This window comes from Lytechinus variegatus, chromosome 15, assembly GCF_018143015.1.
Source record: "Lytechinus variegatus isolate NC3 chromosome 15, Lvar_3.0, whole genome shotgun sequence".
Taxonomy (NCBI): Eukaryota; Metazoa; Echinodermata; class Echinoidea; order Temnopleuroida; family Toxopneustidae; genus Lytechinus; species Lytechinus variegatus.
The window spans coordinates 9,962,817-9,983,491 of NC_054754.1; the positions used below are offsets into that span (position 1 = coordinate 9,962,817).

A 20,675-nucleotide genomic window follows, 5' to 3' on the forward strand; every position below is an offset into this window, starting at 1 on the left:
CAGTGTAATCTAATCAAAAGAAAAACGTACCTCCTACTAATGAAGAACACTATCACATCAACACACTAAGGAAGGGAGAAATAGCATAAGAGAAAAAAGGACAGAGAAAAAGAAAAGAGATGGTGAGAGGAAGGGGGAGAAAGAAATCTTCATTAGATCTTTACTCGTGTCCTTTGAAACTAAATTGACTTGAAGAATTTCAGTCAATATTTAGTCACATTACTCCCATGCTGCGTTTTTTTTTCTACCAGTCATGATGCATTGTAGAACGTTGATAAAAAAAATACGATATTCATGATATTAGAATATTTTTATTGAAAAAAGACAAAGGGAGCTTTCATTGGAGCACCCGCCACCCCCACCTAGCCTCTAAAATATATGGAAGAAAGTTGGAAAATGGAATTAAAAGAGCATAGAGAATAAAAGGGGCGTGATTTATAATGTTGAAATGCCCATGGGCAATTCCATGCTGTGTCGTAAGTACGGGACATTTTGACAACGAACATTTTACATCTTTTTGACAAGAAAAAGTTGCGAGCAAGCGAAGCGAGCGAGCAAACAATTTTGCACATTTTATTACAAAAATCTAATTTTGTGATAGAGTATGGCATAATATTCAAAAAATAATATCATATTCCAACCTTCTCTCTTTGTTTTTTTTCTTTGTCATGGATAAAAAAAATGAGAGTGGCGAGCACCCCAAAATTTTCTCACGTGCATGGGTAGAGAACAGTGAACATGAAATCTAGGGCCATTAATTAGTACCCTCGAAATTCCCTCAAAATTCTAAATAGTTTCATATCAAAGTTAAGAGCCACTGCACCACAGGGGACCGCGGAACATGTACCTAGGAAAATGTTGTCCAAGGAAAAATGTAGGCTAAATATGCCCCCCCCCCCCCTTGAAAGCGGGGATCTTTTTTTCCTTGGACAAAATGACCTTAAATTTTGGGTGTAGACCTAAACCTTTTTTTTTTTGCCTTCTGCATCATTACAATGGGCAGGCATGGGAAAGATTTCTAATTCAGGGGGCATACAGTGCAGCTATAGGCTCGCTAATGTTGGAATGAATATTTCCTGTAAACATGGTAAAACTGACAAAAAAAGTTTCCCCCTAAAAATTTTGACACTGAATGACTGGATTTCAATCACAATTATGCAAAACTCGTCTGCCTTTTGCCGCAAACAGCGGTAGATGCCTACTTTTGGCATATGGGCAATTAAAATAGGGCTACATAATTAGCAGCCAGTGCAGTGATGGCGGTGTAGGCCTTTAAGTACGCGTGAGCCAAACACAAATGATTTGGCCAGACACGTACGTAGGCCTGGTGTATGGAACAAAATTTCTAAAAGGTTGCGAGCGAGCTGAGCAAGCTACCAAACATTTTGACACTTTTAACTAGTAAAAAACCCCTATTTTGTTCCACTCAGATTTTGACACACTATATTCAGAACATTATATGATATTCCATCCTTTTCCCCTTCATTTACGTTTATTTTTTTTCCTTAGTTGTCAACTTTTGGGGCGCGTGGCACAGCCCAAGCTTTGCCCCCCCCCCCCCTCGATCTGCAGCTATACACCAGTGGCTATAGCGAGTGTTCAAGTGGGAATTTTTCGTCGTTTTGAACAGAGGCACATAAGTTTAATGCTTTATTCAAATGCAAATTCATAGCCGGGATTTTTACCCAGGGGGGCAAATATATTGCTGTACACACGGACCAAAACATGCGTTTAAAGCATTAAATATAGGGGGATCCAGGGCCCCCCCCCCCTTTTGGCGGAGCAAAACAATGTTAAAAGGGGAGGAAAAAAATAGAAGAAAAAAGAAAAAGAAGGGGGAAAAAGGAAGAGGACAAGGCATAAGCGATTTTGTGTCTCGCCCACTTATAAAAATAAGCAGAAATATCGTGATTTGCGAGGGCACGCAACAGAATTGTATCAAAACTAATTCATTGTGAAATAACTGGGATGCATGGAATAACATTTGTCATAAGTGTCTTGCGCATGTAAACTTTAATGTTGACCTCAAAATGAACTTTGACCTTACCATTATCTCACTCCATGCATCCTATATTCATAATTACAAAAGAGCTTGAAATCCCGTTTTCATGCCATAATAGTAACAGATTTCGCGCTCTCTTTATGCTTATATAAGATGTTAATCTAATAATTGCCTTTTTCAAAATAGAATATCGACAAGTTTTATCTCGCGATTAGGAAGGAGAATAGGAAGATAGTCAGCATTTCCACATGATGACAAAATGTCCTTAGAATGTCCCGGTCCTATATGTCAAAATTCGAAGTAAAAATACAGGCTCTTTATTAAGTGCGATCGATCCATATCCACTTCACAATGTTCCTGCAAAGTGCTTGAAATATAGAGCTTAAATTAACCCTTTTCAGATCGGAATGTCAATTAGTTTAAGCTCGCGCTTCGCGCTCGCTTTATTGATTTTCATGAGATAAAAAATAAATTTAGAATGCCCATGCAAATTCTAGGTCTAAATCTGAAACCCACGTGTGCATGTTTAGATACGCAGCTTGCTCTCTATTATCCAGTTTCAGATCAGAATTTTAAAAAAAAAATTCTGCTCGCGCTTTGCGCTCGCATTATTATTCTAGGAAGATCCCCAATTACTCATCATTTTCATTACAACATGAATAGAGTATCCTGTTTTAGGTCTAAATCTCGAATCCGCTCGCGATTGTTATATAAAGTAATATCCTAGCTGTTCACGATTAGAAAAAGTGTATGCTTGGAATTTACATTGGTAGAAATGTCACAAATTTTCAGCGCGCGCTTCGCGCTCGCATTATTTGATTGTTAAAATATGTAACGTCTTCATGGCTAACTGTCCAGAAGCACTCATGAGTCCTTAACACGTCCTTTTCGATCAGATCAAAGCGTATATTAAAACTTTCTGCTCGTGCTCAGTAATTATTTTGTTGTCTACACATCTTCTTCGGATCACAAACATATACCCAGAATGCTCTAAGCCTACTTTTAGGACAAAATTCATAAAATAATAATTAAAAAAATTAGCTCCCGATTAAAAAAAGGGTAGTTTTGAAATTGACCGTCAATGGTCAATCGCGGGGTCAAACGCGTATGTTTTGAAGCTTTTCATTCGGGTCATATTCTGGCGACAACTTATATAAGAAGCCAAAAGTGTAAATGAAGCCCGCGAAAAACCTGTTTAGGGGGTTATTATGCAGCAATACAAATGACTGCTACCCCCCCCCTTATTATTTTTTTTTTCTCCATCTCTCGCTCGCGCGCTAGCTCTGTCTATGGCGCATGCGCTTAACAGAAATTGGCCCATGGCGGCCATCTTCGAGAAAAGTGCACGCTCTCTAAATTACGTCAGGTTCGTTTAGTTTTAATTTCGTCAATACCACGTTTCATTCTGTATCATTCTATTGTATTGATTCCTTCACTAAAGATCTTTATTTTTTGCTAATATGAAAGTGTTTTGGATATTTGAAGAATAAATATCATTCAATCTTTGTAGCAGATGTTGCACGTTAATGTCAATTAGGTTCTTCATTGTGGTCCCAGTCGTTCAAATACATGTAGGCCTATGGTAAGGTACATGTACCCGAAGCGAAGTCTGCGCAGTGCATAACCCAGGGAACTCCCGCCCGCGTAGCGGGCGGTAGCCCAGGGGCCTGTTGCATGAAATGGTCTTTCGTAGAACCATTCTACGTAAGAACGAGATATCGCTCAGCTGTTTCACATAGCCGATTTGGGCGATATGAAGAATGGTCCTTGGAAAGACACCTCCGCTCCAGACATGTCCTACGTAGGCCACTCATTCATTGAACAGTCAAGGACAAGGTTATTATAACCTTGTTCTGTTATATCTCCATGTGTGACAAAATAAGGGTGGCAATGTTTGGCTTATTTTCTCTTTTTCTTTGGGGCAAATGCTTGATTTTTTACAGTTTCCATTAGACCTGTTAATTCATACTGCTTGGCACTTAACTTAAATTTGATTCTTTATATCATTTTTTTCTTAATTAAAAATAGAGATCAAAAAATGAAAATTTTCTTGCCATATTACTTTCCACCAATAGAGGGCGTACACAAAAATATGCCCAAAATTCAGGTTTTTGAGCGCTCTGGTGAATACAAAAATTATTCCCACATTACTAATGATAAATAAATTAAAACTGTATGGAAATTAGTAATTTTGGTCACAAAAGTGATATTTTAATGATTTTTTAAAGTGTGTGCTCTATACAGCATTGGCATACCATAGTCCTATCTGTAGATTCTCCACTGGCCAGATGGTAGCAGTGAACAAGTGACGTAGGCATGATCTTCTTTGCACACCGCCCGCCACCGTCGGCATTGAGAGAAAACGCGTTTACGGCAAGCCACTCTGACATATCACCTTTAAACATATTTTTAGGGGGTTGATGATGGATTTTATCTGGGATGGCGCCAAGTTATCTTTTATATGGGGGCTAGTTGTCATCAATTTCACGTCGACTAGACGACCAAAAACGCGCGAACGGATGTCATTTTAACTTCTCCGGGGTAATGTAGGCCCAAATATTTTTTAAAATATGTTTTCTTTTATTCTCCCTCTGTCCTATATCCCCACCCCTTTTCCATAAAAAAAATAAACTTGAACTATCGAAATGGGCAACACTATCTCTCTGACCCCTCATGCTTTCTCATTATAAATAATTCAACAACATGAAAACAAACTTCTTTAAAAGAAATAATATAAGGAAAAAAGGCATGTTTATAGCGTTAAGCAAAAAACAAAAAACAAAAAAACGATACAAAACTAAGATGTTAAACATTATTTTTTGATGAGATTAATTTTAATCAATGAAAATTAATTCTTGGATTTGGGATAACTTGAGATGTGAAACAGTGACACAAAACAAAAATCTGCAGTATCAAAATAGCTAATAAAATTCTAAGATACAGATTAGGCTTAGCTAACGAATCCATCACAATCGTTACAAATGAAGATAAGTTCATCAAATAAAATATTATGGAAAATCCATACAAAGAGGCACATTTTAAATCGTAGGGTAGGCCCCTTTCGGCTCCTATGTCATGTTAAAAGGATCACGGTAGTCTCTATTCCTGCCTTACTTAACTTTGAAATATTGTACATATATATTTTGTATATTCTTAAACCTTATATTCTTATATAAACTTCAAAAAAATTAAAGTGATCAACTTTAGATATGACCAACGTTTATGATCGTTGTAATTTTTAGCATTATTTCTGTTAATACTATTTTCTCCATTGTGGATTGCACAACTTTTTCTATGTTTTAATTATTATTGCAAAGCACTACTTTATTTACTTGGCCATGTTTGCAGCAATGTTCATATTTTCCTTGTCTTCCGTTACTCATCATGCATCTGAGGTATAAACACTCGTATTTCTTGCGTTATATCTGACAAATCAAATAAATAAACTACATTTTTCACACGCAGCCTCTCATATTTTCCTTTTTAGTCTCGTACAATCAGACACTGTTGATTTTGTTTACTCCATTCAAACCCTATTTTTACCTCAACAAATAACATATTAACGCATAATTTGCAAAATTGCAATTAAATGTAAGTATTCTATAAAAATACAAAATATTGAACTAATAAAATGTTGAAATTACTTAGTTAAATCAATTTTTATACCAGACAAGGGTCTCTTTCGTTGAAATATCAATGAAAGGTGTCTCTAAAAGGACACCGTGTTCTAAATAAGGGAAATAATGAAAAATTCGATTTTATTCAGTTATGTTTGTGAATCTTTGAGTTTTTTTCTCTTTTTACCTCATAAAGTAAGCTCCATACATCAATTCTACAATCAGTAATAAATAAAACATCATTTGATCTCCTTTTATTGAAATAAATGAGTTTATGAAAAGTCATCATTCTGAAATAAAAGGTTCAGGTGACGATGAAGACTAAATATTTTTCCGATAATATCGATGTCAAACGATGTCGCGGACTTGGAAGACAAAATTGCCTTCGTGAAACGGAAAGCGCTGATTTGTCGCCAATCTTCCTATCTCTGAAGAATGGTCCTAGGACGTTCCTACATATCGCTCATCTCGTCATGCAACAGGCCCCTGGACCTTACCGTGTAATTGACCATACTCACGAGACTAGCGTGAAGTATGGTCAAAATAATTCTCCGAATAAATAGTTAAAACAGAAATCAAGCACTTACCACGATTATATGGATGAAGGTCTAGTCTAACGAGTGGCAGTTTCCTGATATCTGGGCACAAACTGAAACCTCAAAAAATCGAAAAGTTCTCTCCTTCTACCCCAGGCCCAGTCTCGATCTGCCATTTTGTTACGATTCTGCAAGCTTCCTGCCTTTGGGAAATCTGCATGTAGATCTATACAACAAATTAAAAACAAAAATCATTAAAATACCACTTGTGTAAGAAAAATTTTACCAATCTGCCAGTAGGCATAGGCCTAGTAAATAATAGAAAGTTATTCATTTCCATACAGTTTTTGCAATTGCATTTTTTTTTCATTACATTTAGGCCTAGTAACTTGGCGATCATATTTGTATTCACCAGAGGCAGACTGCTCAAAAACTTTAATTTTGGGCATATTTTGGGGTGTATAGGCCCTCATTGGTGGAAAGTAAAATATCAAGAAAATTGTAATTTCCAATCTCTATTTTCAATTTAGAAAAAAGAAAAGAATTCAATTTATCTATTAAGACTGGAGCCAAGTTATAATCATATTTATGATTAATCATAGGCGTAAATGTTCATACATCTGGATGGTATGCCCCGTAAAACCCAAGATAACAACAAGAACGATAAATAGATGTACCCGGTAGATGTAATGGAAACTGACAGTGTCAAAAAATAAGCCAAACGTTGCCAACCTTATTTCCCCACACGGAGTTAACAGAGAACAAGCCAGGTTGGAGCTACTAACACTGTAACACAGTTATTTATATCATAATCTTGTTCACTGAATGAGTGTTATACTCCTTATAAATACAGGCCCTGTTTAATACATTTAAACGACTAACATGTTCGAGGGTCCTGTATATTTCGCTGATTAATATTTATTTTCTTCATTTGTTTTCTTTTTATTCTTTTATTATTTCTTAATTTATTTATTCATTGATTCAGTTATTTTCATTTACTGATTTGTTTTTTATTTTATTCATCTATTGTCTGATTTATTTGTTCATGTATAGTGAGACCACTTCTTTTGAAACTGACCACCTTGCGCGCGTTACAAACGATATATGTGGGAGAGTAGGCGCAGTGTCCATAGGAACAAAAGAATCAATTTTACAAGAGAAAAAGAGGGATCATAATGTAAGTTGCTCATACCAAGAAATCCGAGTGGAAACGACTGTAAAACAAATATCTGTCATACATGTCGAATCATGTGCCATCATAGATCTGATTTGGGAGAGTCAAAAATTTTCTCCACCACAACCAGAATCGGCCGTAAACTTAGTGTACATGTATAGCAGGTGGTCATTTCAAAAGAATGTGATATCGTCCCATTCGTTATTTGCCGATATAGAATTGGAGTTGTCGATCTAAACATGGGAATCTGATCTGCTCAATTTTCTTCACAAATGAGACAAAAATTAGGTAAAAGTGATAAATATTTTTGCAGATATGATGCTTAGAAAAAAGGTGGTCAATAAGGGGTAGTTCCAACCATATGTTTATGATGCTTCATTTATTCAACTAAAAAAATCTTTTTCCCCAATTCAGTTTATTTGCGAATTTATTTTAATAAGTGAAGGAGTTAATGAAAAAATCTATGGATAAATTAAATTAATGAATAAATAATTAAGAATTAATAGATTCTTGAATATCAAGGGTAATAGTAAATGCCCTAGAAATAACATCTTAGATTTTAAAAGGAGTGTAGTTCTCAAAAATGAAAGGTAAAGTCACACTTTTCGTCAGTGCCCATGATGTGACAAAAGAAGAGAATTCAAAATTCTGTTGTGCGACGATACTCCGTGGAGGTTTATGCACACTACTGGAAGAAGAAGAAGAAGAAGAAACAGTCATGAAAAACACATTTTCATGGGCATACGGATTGTGAAACTCACCTTTCAAAGAAATCAATGCGCTAAAGATGGAGGAAGCGCCATGAATGCAAGATGACAATGGTGAATCTCCGGCTCCAAAACAGGAAAATCTGAAAAGGGCCTCATCGCCAGCAGTAAAAAGTACCTGAGTAAAATAGAAATAGTCTGCTTCGGCATATGGAATTAAATAATCACAAAGGGTAATAGTAAATGCCGTAGAAACAAGATCTTAGATTTTAAGAGGAGCCTACATGTAGCTCTCAAAAATGAAACTAATGAATAATGGAATTTTAGCCTGGGGAAATGCCTCCGAGACAAAACTTGAATCCATACTTAAAATAAAAAAAGAGCCGTGAGGCTAATTTCTTCTTCTGACTTTCTGGCTCATAATAATCCGCTATTTTATTCAAACAAGTTATTGAAAGTAACCGATTTATATTATTATTTTGTTGGTATATTTATGTATCAACTAAATAAACAGAAATTACCAAGTGTATTCTCTGATTTGCTTTTTCAAAATCAAGGAATCCATTCTTACCCAACTCGACAAGTACACAATTTCCACATTTCCCAAGTGCGCACTGTTCTTGCCCTTAATTCATTTGCTTTTACAGGGCCTTCCTTTTGGAATAATTTAGACACCCATGTAATTCAGTTATTCAGGCACCCTCTTTATATTCTTTTAAATGTAGGCTGAAAACATTTCTTTTACAATCGTATGCAAGTGGATAAGCGCCTTGCTCGAGTAACTATCATGTAGAACTCTTTATAATGTATTGATTACTTTCATTTTATTTATGTTGCTTCATTGCTTTAGGAGTTTTTAATCCTTGAAAATATTCTTCTGGGAACCTATATGTCTACAAGTTTTGCTTTTAATAGGTTCCTCATATTTCACATAATTGTATTTCTTTGTTAAATACTACAACTATGTATTTTTTGTCATCATGTTATCATAATTGTGTTCAAGATGTATGTTTTTTTTTTTGGAGTGTGAAACAATAAATCAAAATCAAATATTGCACTTGTTTATAATAATCTATTATATTACATAGGTTGTGTAGATTTGAATCAGTGATAGGTCAATATGCCATTGAGTGACCATAGCTGCGAGGATCGCATTTGTTATATTCTAGATTTTGACGTCACCTCAGTGAATATAACTACATGTATATTGTATAATCAATTGCAGCGTTCTAGTCACTAAGGTGACGCCACTCGTTGCTTACAAGTTACGTGTAATCAGGTACTTTATTTGATGTACCCGCTAGTGTTGACGCGTTGATTGCTTGAAGAACACGCTTTATGTACTTCCCGAAATTGTTCAATTATGACGTAGATGGATCAGAGCTGCAGCAAGAATTTTGGGTTAATCAGGCAGCCAGATGATGAATGCTACATGTATCTCTGATGTGGAATCCACATAAACTATATAATATAACAGATATTGCCTGGTCTATCTATCTGTAATAATATTTCAACTCCCCTCCGGAGCTATTTTTTCCCTCAGGAGAATATTTTCCCTTGGGAAAAATATAACTCCGTCTGAGAGAGGAAATGTTATATTCAAAGTCTAGCTAGGCAATATCTGTATAATATATTCACTTTTTTAAAATCTCTGAAAAAATTGGCAAGACTGATATGGGTGTGTAATTTGAAACATTTTTACACAGACCATTTATATATATATAGGAACAACGCGAGCAATCTTTAATTTATAAGGAAATATACCAAGATCTAAACACTGATTGAATATTGCACAAAGGGGTTGACATAAAATATGTATTGATTTCTTTATAGCCTTAATACTTATATCATCATACGCAGGACTGCAATCCCTTTTTATGTTTGACACAGTATGAATGATTTCGGTACAAGTGATTGGTTGAAAAACAAGACCTTGGATTTCTATCCAAATATCTACAAAAGTTCATATTAAAATTATTACCCTGATCAACAGGATATTTCAATTCAGTTACAATATTGATAAAATATTGTTTAAATGCATTAGAAATAGCAGAGGTATTATACTTGTCATACAAATGAGAGCCATTGATGTCACATTCTTTTGTGTTTATCATTTGAAATGTGACAGTGATAATGTGGCAATAATCTAGGTTGATTCTCCAAAGGTTTCATGGTGTTTGACATCTTTGGCTCTCCCATCAACATATTCATCAGGATGTAACTTATTTTACATCCAATTTTGTTTGAATTTCATCCATTTCTTAAAGCCCACTAGCTGTTTGAGTAGACTTGGCCTTCAATTAAAAAATGCCCAAGAAGTAAACTACAATATAACAAATACTGCTTATATCCCTATCAATATAATGTCAGTTTTTATAAGTTGGCTTGATTGCCCTCTATGTGTTTGTAACCATGCAGATTCGGTGAGCACGCTTGACAACATGTCTGGATTTGAGGAAGTGGGTATCGCCGGGAGTATACACCTTCGGGAGGCCCTCACCAATTGTACAGATCCCCTCCAGGCCATTGAGGACTTCCAGTCGGAAAATGGCATCCTCCTCCCAACCCTCCAACCTGCCCTTCCTCTCTTGGATCTCCACATGATTCGACGTTTTGAGTTTCACCACTCTATCATGGAAGAATTACGCGAGAAACTCATGTCCCGGACGCAGGAGCTTGCAAACAGTGACACCAAGGGACGCTTCAAGACTATAGAGGATCTCCTCTCAAAGTGCTTTCCATTGATAAGGGTCAAGAGCATCCAACCCGTGGTGATGTCTGTTATGAAATGTCTTCCAAAGATTCCAGAGAAGTACCTGACAGTTCTTGTGGAAGACAGGAGTCTCTATGATGTGGCCTCCATCGAGGTGAAGCAACAGATCTGGCAGCGGAACCCGTCTCTTTTCGGCGACGAGGTCTCACCACTCCTCACAGACTACATCAAGAATAAAGAGTCGGTGCTGTTTGGTAGCGAGGCAGTGAACTCTCAGATGTTCTTTCTTGTGTCACCAAAGATGAGACGGCAGGGCCATGTGGTCCAAAAACTCACAAAAATGGTCGGGAAGAGTGTGAAGCTCTTTGACATGGTGCTGCAATTCTTGCGGACACTCTTCCTCAGCACCAGGAACATGCATTACTGTACACTAAGAGCAGAACTACTGATGTCTCTACATGATTTGGAGATCCATGAAATTTGTACTGAGGATCCGTGCCACAAGTTTACCTGGACCTTAGATGCATGTGTTAGGGATAGACAGGTGGATGATAAGAAGGCCAAGGAGTTACAAGGATTCCTGGATGGTGTGCGAAGGGGACAGGAACAAGTCCTTGGGTAAGCATCAATCAATCACCAAACAAATAAGGCAAAGTTTTCTCCAAACTAATCATTTTTAACTTAATAGGATGGGAAAGTATTTTTGCAACTGTATATTGAAAAGTTTATCATTCTATGATGTTTATGTATTGCTGTCACTTACTCTCTTAATGGGATTAGGGAGGTAGGGAATTTTAGTCATGTTGGGAGGATCCTATGAATTTATCATACTGTTATCTGATCAATTGCAGTAAAAAAATAAAGGAAGAAATGTGTGAATTGTACTTGACCATCACCCAATCTGTACTCGAGATTTATATCAGTCAGCAATTTTACAGAAGTTTCTCAAAAGATAAGAACAGGAATCACACAAAGTTCAGTTATTTTTGTCAAAGTTTAATGTTTGATCCTAAGGTATGAATTTTGTTGATGAAATACTATCCCCAAGTCTGTTCTGAATTGTTTATTTTTTAAAAGTGACCTATCTATGATCCTGTGCGATCCCTTTGCTGTACACACTCTAGCAACCAGTGTTATTCGTCACATGACCAGCCTCATCAGTCAAGACAAACTTCCAAGGGTATGTACGAATCAAGAAAAGTATGATACAGTGTAGTATGTTAATTCATGTATTCTTTTTAAACAGGGGCGCTTACTCAGTGGACATACATGTATGCTGTTTTACAGGACCTTAGTTCACCCTCTGACCTTTATTCCTAAAAGGACTGGGGGTTCATGATGGCCCCCCCCCCTTAACGCTTGGGTTGATATTACCGAAACACAAAAAGATAGTGCCCCAAAACTTGGGCACTTTGTTCTTTGAAGTCTCGCGCAACTTTTGAGACCAAATTCGCGAAATGCGGGTATAGTGTCGCAACGTCACGTGGCTTTTGAGAGACAATGCCATGCCAAAAATGACTAATTTCTATACTTTTTTTACAAAGTCTATGATGAAATTCATAAAAGGGTGATTATTTTTCGTTCTAACTGGTCTGCTTAATTAATTTAGTTGTTAAATGGTCTGTAATAATTTCCATTGAAAAAAACAAAAGATGAAAACACAGAGAAATACATAAATTCTAAAAACAAAGAAATACATATGGAAAAAATTGGATTTTGCAATTTTTCTTTGTGGAAACCTTTAACCCTATATAGCCCGGGCTACATGTATTTTGAAATTGCATAGCCCGGGGGGAGGGGGGCCTATTAGGCCCCCCCTCAGATCTCGGTCGTTTATCAACCGATTTTACAAGAATGCGTTGTCAAATTTGTGATATTATCATTTTTATTTATCTAATTAATTATGCAAATATTAAAAAAAAATCAAGGAATTTTCATTTTTTTGTAGATTTCCCCCCATTTTTTGAGAAAATGCAATGGAATCAAGCATGTTAGTAGCCAGTCATGTAATCTAAAAGACGGCTCACTCAACTGTATTGAAATTGTATAATTATTAGATTATAATAGTAATCAATTATGCGCATATGCTAATTTTTCTCGATAATATTCTTGTTTCTTTCTGTGTTTCCAAATTCTTATGTATTTCTTTGTTTTTAATTTATTATGTATTTCTTTGTTTTGAAATCTCTATTTTGTATTGTTTTTTTTAAATCTAGAATAGTTGGTGATAGCCCAAAAGAAAGTTATGTGAGGAAAAACAGAAAAAAAACATACGTCTGACAACACTTCTTGTAAAACTCATACCTTGTACACACAAAAGTCAATGGAAATTGCCATTTTCGGTGACATTGGTCACGAATATGTGCTATATCTCCGCAAGTGTACCCCCGATTTTCACAAACAGGGTCTCAAACTGTGCGGGAGATATGAAAGAAAAAAGTCATGAAATTTCAGCGTATTATTTTTTTGCATTTAGAAATTATCGCGAAAAATGTCGAGGGAGGGCCTTTTAGGCCCCCGGGGGGCCGCCCCCCCCCCCCCCGGACTATATAGGGTTAAGTTAGATTTAATTAAAAATATGACATCTGCAAAAAACAAAGAAGAAAACTTGAAGTGAAGTTTGGTGTTAAATGTGCAAATAATGTTTTTCATGAATAAATTTTTATTTATAATAAATAAACAATTATTTTCAGAATTTTTTTTATACTAGCATTTAGTTCGTGCATGCCAAATTTCGGCGCAAACAGCGGCTGAGATCAGAAGGGCGGGCCATCATGACCCCAGTCCTCTACATCTCAAATAGCCCAGTCCTGTTAGGGTTAACCCTTTGAACCCAAATTATTTGGAGGGGCCGTGGCCAATACCCTGAATTATTAGCACGTATCGACCACATTCAAAAACTCTCATGATTCGAGCCACAACCGTGTTATTCCCCTGCTAGTACTGAAGCTGTTTAGCTTTTTGTAGACAACTTTAGTGTCTGTGTTAGGCTCAAAATCACTGATTTGACTAAAGTCAGATTTATCAATAGCTTCCCCATAGTGAGCACCTGACCTGCTGCATATTACTCTGTGTATCGAGGGTCATGGCACACAAGATTTTTGTGCGCTATCTTTTGTCCGAACCAGTGATGTTCCCAACTACCCATTATCAAAGTTTCTTCTTCGTATCAAATAGTTTTTCATTCTTTAAGGGTACAGTAGTTTGGATTTGTTTGTTATAATGGATTTCCAATTGATGGACAACTACCAAGGATGTTTAATTTCACCAGTCTAGAGCCCAATGAGTCAAGACAGATATGAACCAAAAACAGGAATTCTGCATGTTTTGCTCCTCACTGATAAGGAATGTCCAGGAGCATTTTACAATTGGTAATAAGCTACAGAACTCATTTCATTTGATTGGCTGAGAACAAATTTTCAAAAAAATCATAGACAAGATCCTTCATGAAACACACCCTAGATGTAGAGTAGTTTTATACAAGTAAAGAGAAATGGATGTCATAAACTTTGTTTCTATTTAATTTTGTACAGGACAGTCCAGATCTGACATCTCTTCTCCGCATGCTCTCGCTTGGTCTTGGTGCTTGGGATATGTTGGACAGCCAACGATTTAGAGAACCCAAGTTGGTGAGTTTAATCTTGCTTCTTCTTTTGTTACAATGTTAGATATTATGAGTCACCAAAATATTAATATTAACTATGTACAAAGTAAATACTGTAGATAGATGCATATCATGTAGCGGTAATTAAGGGGAGGGAGGGGGTTAAAAGTGAATTTAAAAAAAAAAAGGTAATAGAAAATTGGAAAATTATTAAATTTTATTTCCCCTCCACCCCTTCACTGACATCAAGTCAAGGGAGGAGTGTTGATGCAGTTTCAATTTTTTTTTTCTTAAATTTTGTTTTTTGCTCATTGTTTGGAAAGTTAGCTCTTTGCCCACCACAGACAGAATCATTCCAGCACCACATTAATTTCAAGCTGCAACCCGAAGAGGGGTTTAGGATGGGCTCTGCTAATTCAGCTCACAATAGGTTTTGATTGGTTCATATTGTAAAGAAAAGCTTTGTGTATACACAGTACAATGCGATGCAGGCATCACTATTGTGTATGTGTGTATGAACAATAGAATTAATGTACTCTGTGTGTATTATGAATAGAATGTGAATTGAGTTGAACTTGGCAGCCTGCTGTATGTGACTCTAGTTGAACAAAGCGGGCAAAGATTTAAGAATAGTGATGACTGTTAACTTTATATGTGGGTTCCCTTATGGGCCCCCTACTGGTCAATCTTAGATCAAATACTGGGTATTGGTCTAGAGATTAAATCTACATTTTATGGTAGAATTCAAAAGATATTGCATGTATTTAGATTTTCCAAGATTCAAAATGTATACCCATACTCATTCTTGCTTCCTGTCTTAGGAAAACGATCTCGTCCTGAAGTTCTTGCCAGCACTCATGTCGCTCCTCGTCGATGACCAGATGAGAATTGTCAACCGCCGTCTCAATGACACCGGCGACGACACGGACCTGAAGACACTTCCACCATTCCTCCTCAAGTACATACGAAGGAACAAGATCGGTGCAACGCTCATCCTGTACTATGCCTTGCATGTGACCAGTAAACGGAACAAAGATGCCCTCGCCAGGGTCCTCCCGAACATTGTCAAGATGGAAGGGGATTTATCATTCAATGACATCTTCCTACACCCTTTTGTTGCCCAGTTGTCTGTACTCCTGGATGAGTTCTCGTCCGATTCCTTCTGTGAGATAGTCTTTGATGGATTTTTGCTTCATGGAGCATCCAGGGAGAATGTAGCAAGGCATTCTTTACGATTGATGGAGTTTGTGTTTCATAAGCTGCCGGCAGCTAAGCTCTCTAAGCTACAGAATTCCCTTGAACCTAAACCAGAGGTAAAACATACTGTTTTGTGGATTTTTTTACTATTTTTATGTCTCCAACCCGTTTAAAACGCTGGAGCTGAGTCATCTATCGACCCTTTCTTTTTGTTGGTGTGTTGCAATGAATTAAAGCTTGCACATATATTCATTTTTAAGAAGCGATGTGAGTAGATTTGATCATACTACACAAGTTCAAAGGTCACAAAGTTCTTGTACCTGACATTGCTGGTTCTTGCAGTGAGCACTGTAATGGATCAAGTTTGTTTGTGTATGCAACATGGAGTGACACTGATGTAATGTGGGAGTAACGTCAAGGTCAAAGGTCACAAAAGTTGTTTACCTGGCTTGTTTTTATTCTCACTAAAGAATCGTTTGGCAGGAAAACTTCAACATTTGGCAAGTTGGATCACATGCATATTCAAGTGATATAACGTCAAAGGTTGCAGCGATCACTATTAACCTATAGATTACTCATTCTTAGGATTACTAACTATCTGTGGTGGATCATCATCTTCAGTCTTGGCTTGTGCATGCAGGTGGGCTAACCAGCTTTTGAGGTCATAAGGTCAAAGGTAACAGAGGTCATTACATAGAATAACACATATTTAGATATCTCAAGATAACTGGAGGACCAATTGGTTACCTTCGAACTTAATTTTTTTTTTTCCTTTTTCGTTTAATTTACACACAAAGTAGTGGCAATGACATGGCTGTATTAGAATAAAAATTTCAAAGGTCATAGAAGTCAATGTGTACATGTATGTGAAAATATTTAATCCTCATGATAACTGAAGGATTATTTGGTAAAACTACTTCAAACTTTGACTATATCAGGGTCCATGCTGTCAAAGTTTATGGAGCCAATCAAGTAAATTGCTTTTTTTTTTTATTCATGTTTGGCATCAAGAATATGCAATGAAAGTTCAATTCTGTAAGATGATTTATCCCTGTCGGTGTCTTCCAATAATAATGCGTTGTCTTTTTTTTACGTGTATGTTCTCTTTTACATCTACAGCACAGCCAAGCAGTACGTGATCTGTATGGCACAGTGATGGAGAAGATTAGCTCCCATAAACCCAGTCCAGTCAAAGTCCCCGAGCCTGTTGACTCACCTTTGAGAAGTGTTCCGACCCCTGCACCGTTATGAACATAGCTTTGTTGACTGATAACCACTGTGCTTGAACTGTAATTGAAACTGTGCGCAACTCCAGGCTAGATCAGCTCTTCACACGTGCAGTCCAGAATATGTCCCAAACTCCCAGAGCCCATTGACTCACCACTGAAGAGTGGTCCGACCCCTGCGACCTTGTCTTCACAGCTCTGGTGGCCGACAACCAATGTGTTTGGATGAACCAGAGCTGAACATGTGCACCATCTCCAGGCCAGGAGATCTCATGCAGGCTTTTTGCTCAGAACTGCCTGAATTATGTTTGACCATGTTGTGCAGGAGAAATTCCAAAGTACAATATCTGCAATTATGTCCTGGGGGTGTTTTTCACAAAGATTTGAGTGTGAGAGTTGCACTTAAACTGCTAGTTGTGTGCAGTATAGAAGGCATCACTGTATTGATAAAATCATGCAAAGAGGACATGCACTACTGCATCTTTATCAATAAGATTTCACATTACATATCATGTGTGAATAATTGACTTGGCATTTAGTTTTAAGCATGACTCTGAGGTCACACTTAATTTTTTGTGAAGCGCCCCCAGGTGACCTAAGAGAGATATTGTAGTCAAGCTCATCGGTGCCAGTTTAGGAATGAGAGTATATGAATGTGATGCTATTGTCTTTTTCTGAATCGTATACCCCAAAGAGTCAAAAGCAGATGGGTTTTGGTTAAGCAGCAAAAGACTTTACACAAAGCCCTATATGTGGGACTAATCATAGCTCGAGGGAGAGGTGATAAGTAGTGAACCCAACTTTCTTCATTTACAGTTTCCATGTCGTGACCTTTCCATATTTGCTTATCATAAATCCTATTGCAAAATTTGGCCCAGTTTCTAGACTGTGTTTTCTGCTTTGTGATTGTAAGAGTGAAAAGCTGTGTACACTGCACTACATTTGCAAAGGAAGAATGAAGCAAATGATATCCTGACCTGTTGATGGTGTCAAAATGTATTAATTTTTGTTTACATGTTTGGGACAAGGTTATGCAATGGACAGTATTATGCAGCCTTATACTGAAAGTCAAATGTACATTCTAAGGCAAATACATGTATAATATTATCAGTGTATCTTATCATCTGCTTCCTTCAGTCATGGAAAGGGCTGAAAGATGGGGGGGGCTCGCCATCCCCAGGGACTTTGGTCCCCATCCTGTTTAATACAAATTTCAGTGCATTTGTAATTTTATGTATTGTGATACATTGATATCTTGGAGAGTAATTAATTTGTATTACTGATTTACCATGGTGGTTTAACACTTGCTGGCAAGTGTAATTGTAATTCAATAAGATTTAATTTGAGATTAGAAGTTAGTCTTTAGACTAACTTATTTCTGTCCTCTGTCACATGGGTGGAAAGGTCTTGTATGTAAAGCGTGGGGACGCTTTTTTGTGTATGTTCAAATGAATAAATAATTCATCAAGTGAGATTCTATCCAAATTGAATCTGTGTTTTGAAGCAAGTGCACATGCAGCCATGATTGGTCATTGGCATTAAGAGTGATTGCAAACCTCGATATTGCTGAACCTTTGTACATGTTTTACTGGCATATACTGGTCAATTCTACTATTTACCGTGTAAATCAATTACCAAAAAGAATGTAAACTAATACTTTTTTCACATTCGAGTTTGAAAATGCTTTAGTGATTGTTTTATCTGTATGAAAGGTCGACCTCGGCAGAGTTTACTGTAAGTGACCCAGCACTTTTTTTTAAGAGCACTTGAAAATTCATAGAGACTGTCCTGCATTCAAGCAATTGGTCAGAAGTTTGGTCCAAACTCTTTCCTATACAGGTAAAACATGTATTCTCTTTGTGTGGATATCATAGAAAAACAACGTAGAGAAAATCATTATCCATGACGGGTAACCGGTAGGATAAATGCCTTGAACGCTTTAGCGCCTATTTGGTGGCTTGGCTAGAGCGGGGTAGTATGTTACCAAGTATCAAGAACATATGCATATAGGAACTGTTCTATACAAGTGGATGTACATGTATAGTTATTATTACATTGTATCATTACTTCAATCAAAATTAATTTCCAAAATCCATATGATGAAAAAGGTACTCTGGTAATTGTTTTTCTCAATATAAGATTTCAAGTTGACTATTTCAACACAGAATCCAAGAGATTCTACACATTCTCTTTTCAACTTGGGCCAATCATGTTAAGATTTTTGCACAATTTTTTAAAAGATTTTTTTTTATGTCAACATTTTTGTTTCTCCATTCCATCCTATTGGATGAATACATTGGGCCAAAATCTATGATGCTGTGTCTGAAAGCTGTGACATAGTTCTGACTTTTGCCTTGTAATCAGAGTCATGAGTTTGAATCCCAAATGGCCAAATTTTTTTGGCCAGTTGTCAATCCACACGTTGCCATTATCCTGTAGGGAATAAATTAGTCTGCAGGCGCAGACCATGATTGAAACTTTGATCAACAAGTGGTTCATCATGCAAAGAATAGCACACAGTACACATGGCATTGTAGGCTGCTTATTCAGACCCCTTAATTTGAGCGAAGGGTTTGCACAGCAGACTACATTGTGTGCAGGAATGACTTATTGAATCCGACGGCCAGTCTAATAATAAATCTGTTACACACTTGGCGCTCTAACCGCTTAGAATCATAGGGCCCGTATTCTGAAGTCGGGTTTAATTCAAACTCTGGTTTAAAGTTGTGGTTTAAGTATGGAAAGCCAATTGTGAAATAAATCAGTAGAGATAGGATATTTCAGTTCATTTGACTCTCAAATCATTCTCAATTGTCTAGGAATTTTGTATAGATAATTGCCTTCAAAATCAAAGAAACAGGAAAGCGCACAGTAAATATAAGAAACATTCAACTTAATAAAGATTTTGACACTTTTGGCTTCCCATAATTTTAGCACAGAGTTAGACCATGGTCTAAGTTATACCAGTGTTCAGAATACGGGCCATAAAGTTTATGTCTTATGAATAATTGGATTATTGTTATTGTACCCATCATATTCTTCATGCTGATTTTGGTCTCAGGTACAATTGAATATTGTTCTGATTTGAATAATGAGCTGCTGGATGGATTATAATCTTGACCCTGAGACAAGGAAATATCAGTTGATTGTAATTGACAATCCACTACAAAATAATATTGATTGTATTTCTTTGTGTTGCAGGTGCCTCAGGCTTATCGCTTGTGTATTCGTTTTATCATGTGTCTAACATCATCTGCAAGTTGTATATGTAAACATCCCAAATTTGTTGTTATTTACTGCTAAAAACCACCTTGATAAAGTGAGGAAAGTGTCTAAAACATGTACATTCCTATTTTGCTTTCGTGACATTTAAGTATGGAGTGATATGATAGTGCAGCTTTGACAAGAAAATATATTGAGAGAACGGTTGTTTTGGGGAAAGGGGGATTTTGAACATGGTTCATAAATTTATATGAGAGAGAGGGTAAGGGAGAGGGGAGAGATTGGAGAGAGAAAAATTAATGGGATTGAGGGATGGTCATTTTTTTATTACTAATAGAGAACAGGAAGGAGGGCTGAACTAAAGGGAAATAAGGAAGATCTATTTCCAACGGATTTTCGGGTCTCCTGTCCACCCGCGACCTATGAAAATTGACGAAAACAAAGATTTTTTATAATTGCTCTGAACCCCCCCCCCAAAAAAAAAAAAATTAATAAGAAAATAAGTGAAAAAAAAACAAGTTCATCCCTTTAAGTTTTTGTTCAACTTGGTCTCATTACTTTATGTCTACATCAATTATGTTCACACTTGGTATACATGATCCTTGGATAAGGCAGCATCAGTGTCCATGACGATAATGGGGACAAAGGTCATCTAGGGGTCAAAAGGTCACATGATA

General features: G+C 36.7%; 1 protein-coding gene across 2 annotated transcripts; it reads left to right on the forward strand.

The window, feature by feature from the left end:
- Positions 1-3,286: 3,286 nt before the first annotated feature.
- LOC121428474 (negative elongation factor B-like) lies at positions 3,287-20,120 on the forward strand. Of its 2 annotated transcripts, XR_005971799.1 has the most exons (7): positions 3,287-3,368; positions 10,455-11,367; positions 11,827-11,929; positions 14,283-14,378; positions 15,175-15,666; positions 16,136-16,226; positions 16,670-16,755. XR_005971799.1 is itself a non-coding variant. In XM_041625102.1 (6 exons), the coding sequence occupies exons 2-6, from the start codon at positions 10,478-10,480 to the stop codon at positions 16,799-16,801; spliced, it is 1,713 nt and encodes a 570-aa protein (XP_041481036.1). In that variant the 5' UTR covers positions 3,287-3,368; positions 10,455-10,477; the 3' UTR covers positions 16,802-20,120. The 2 variants fall into 2 exon arrangements, 1 of the variants encoding a protein (XP_041481036.1); XM_041625102.1 differs by lacking the exon at positions 16,136-16,226 and having other exon boundaries at positions 16,670-20,120.
- Positions 20,121-20,675: the final 555 nt, after the last annotated feature.

What these genes read in the sequence shown, in the direction of transcription:
- LOC121428474 (XM_041625102.1), top strand. Translation starts at nt 10,478, where the DNA reads ATGTCTGGATTTGAGGAAGTGGGTATCGCCGGGAGTATACACCTTCGG. An exon ending in GGACAGGAACAAGTCCTTGG is followed by an intron (nt 11,368 to 11,826) that starts GTAAGCATCAAT and finishes ATTTTTTAAAAG; the next exon opens with TGACCTATCTATGATCCTGT. An exon ending in GATTTAGAGAACCCAAGTTG is followed by an intron (nt 14,379 to 15,174) that starts GTGAGTTTAATC and finishes TTCCTGTCTTAG; the next exon opens with GAAAACGATCTCGTCCTGAA.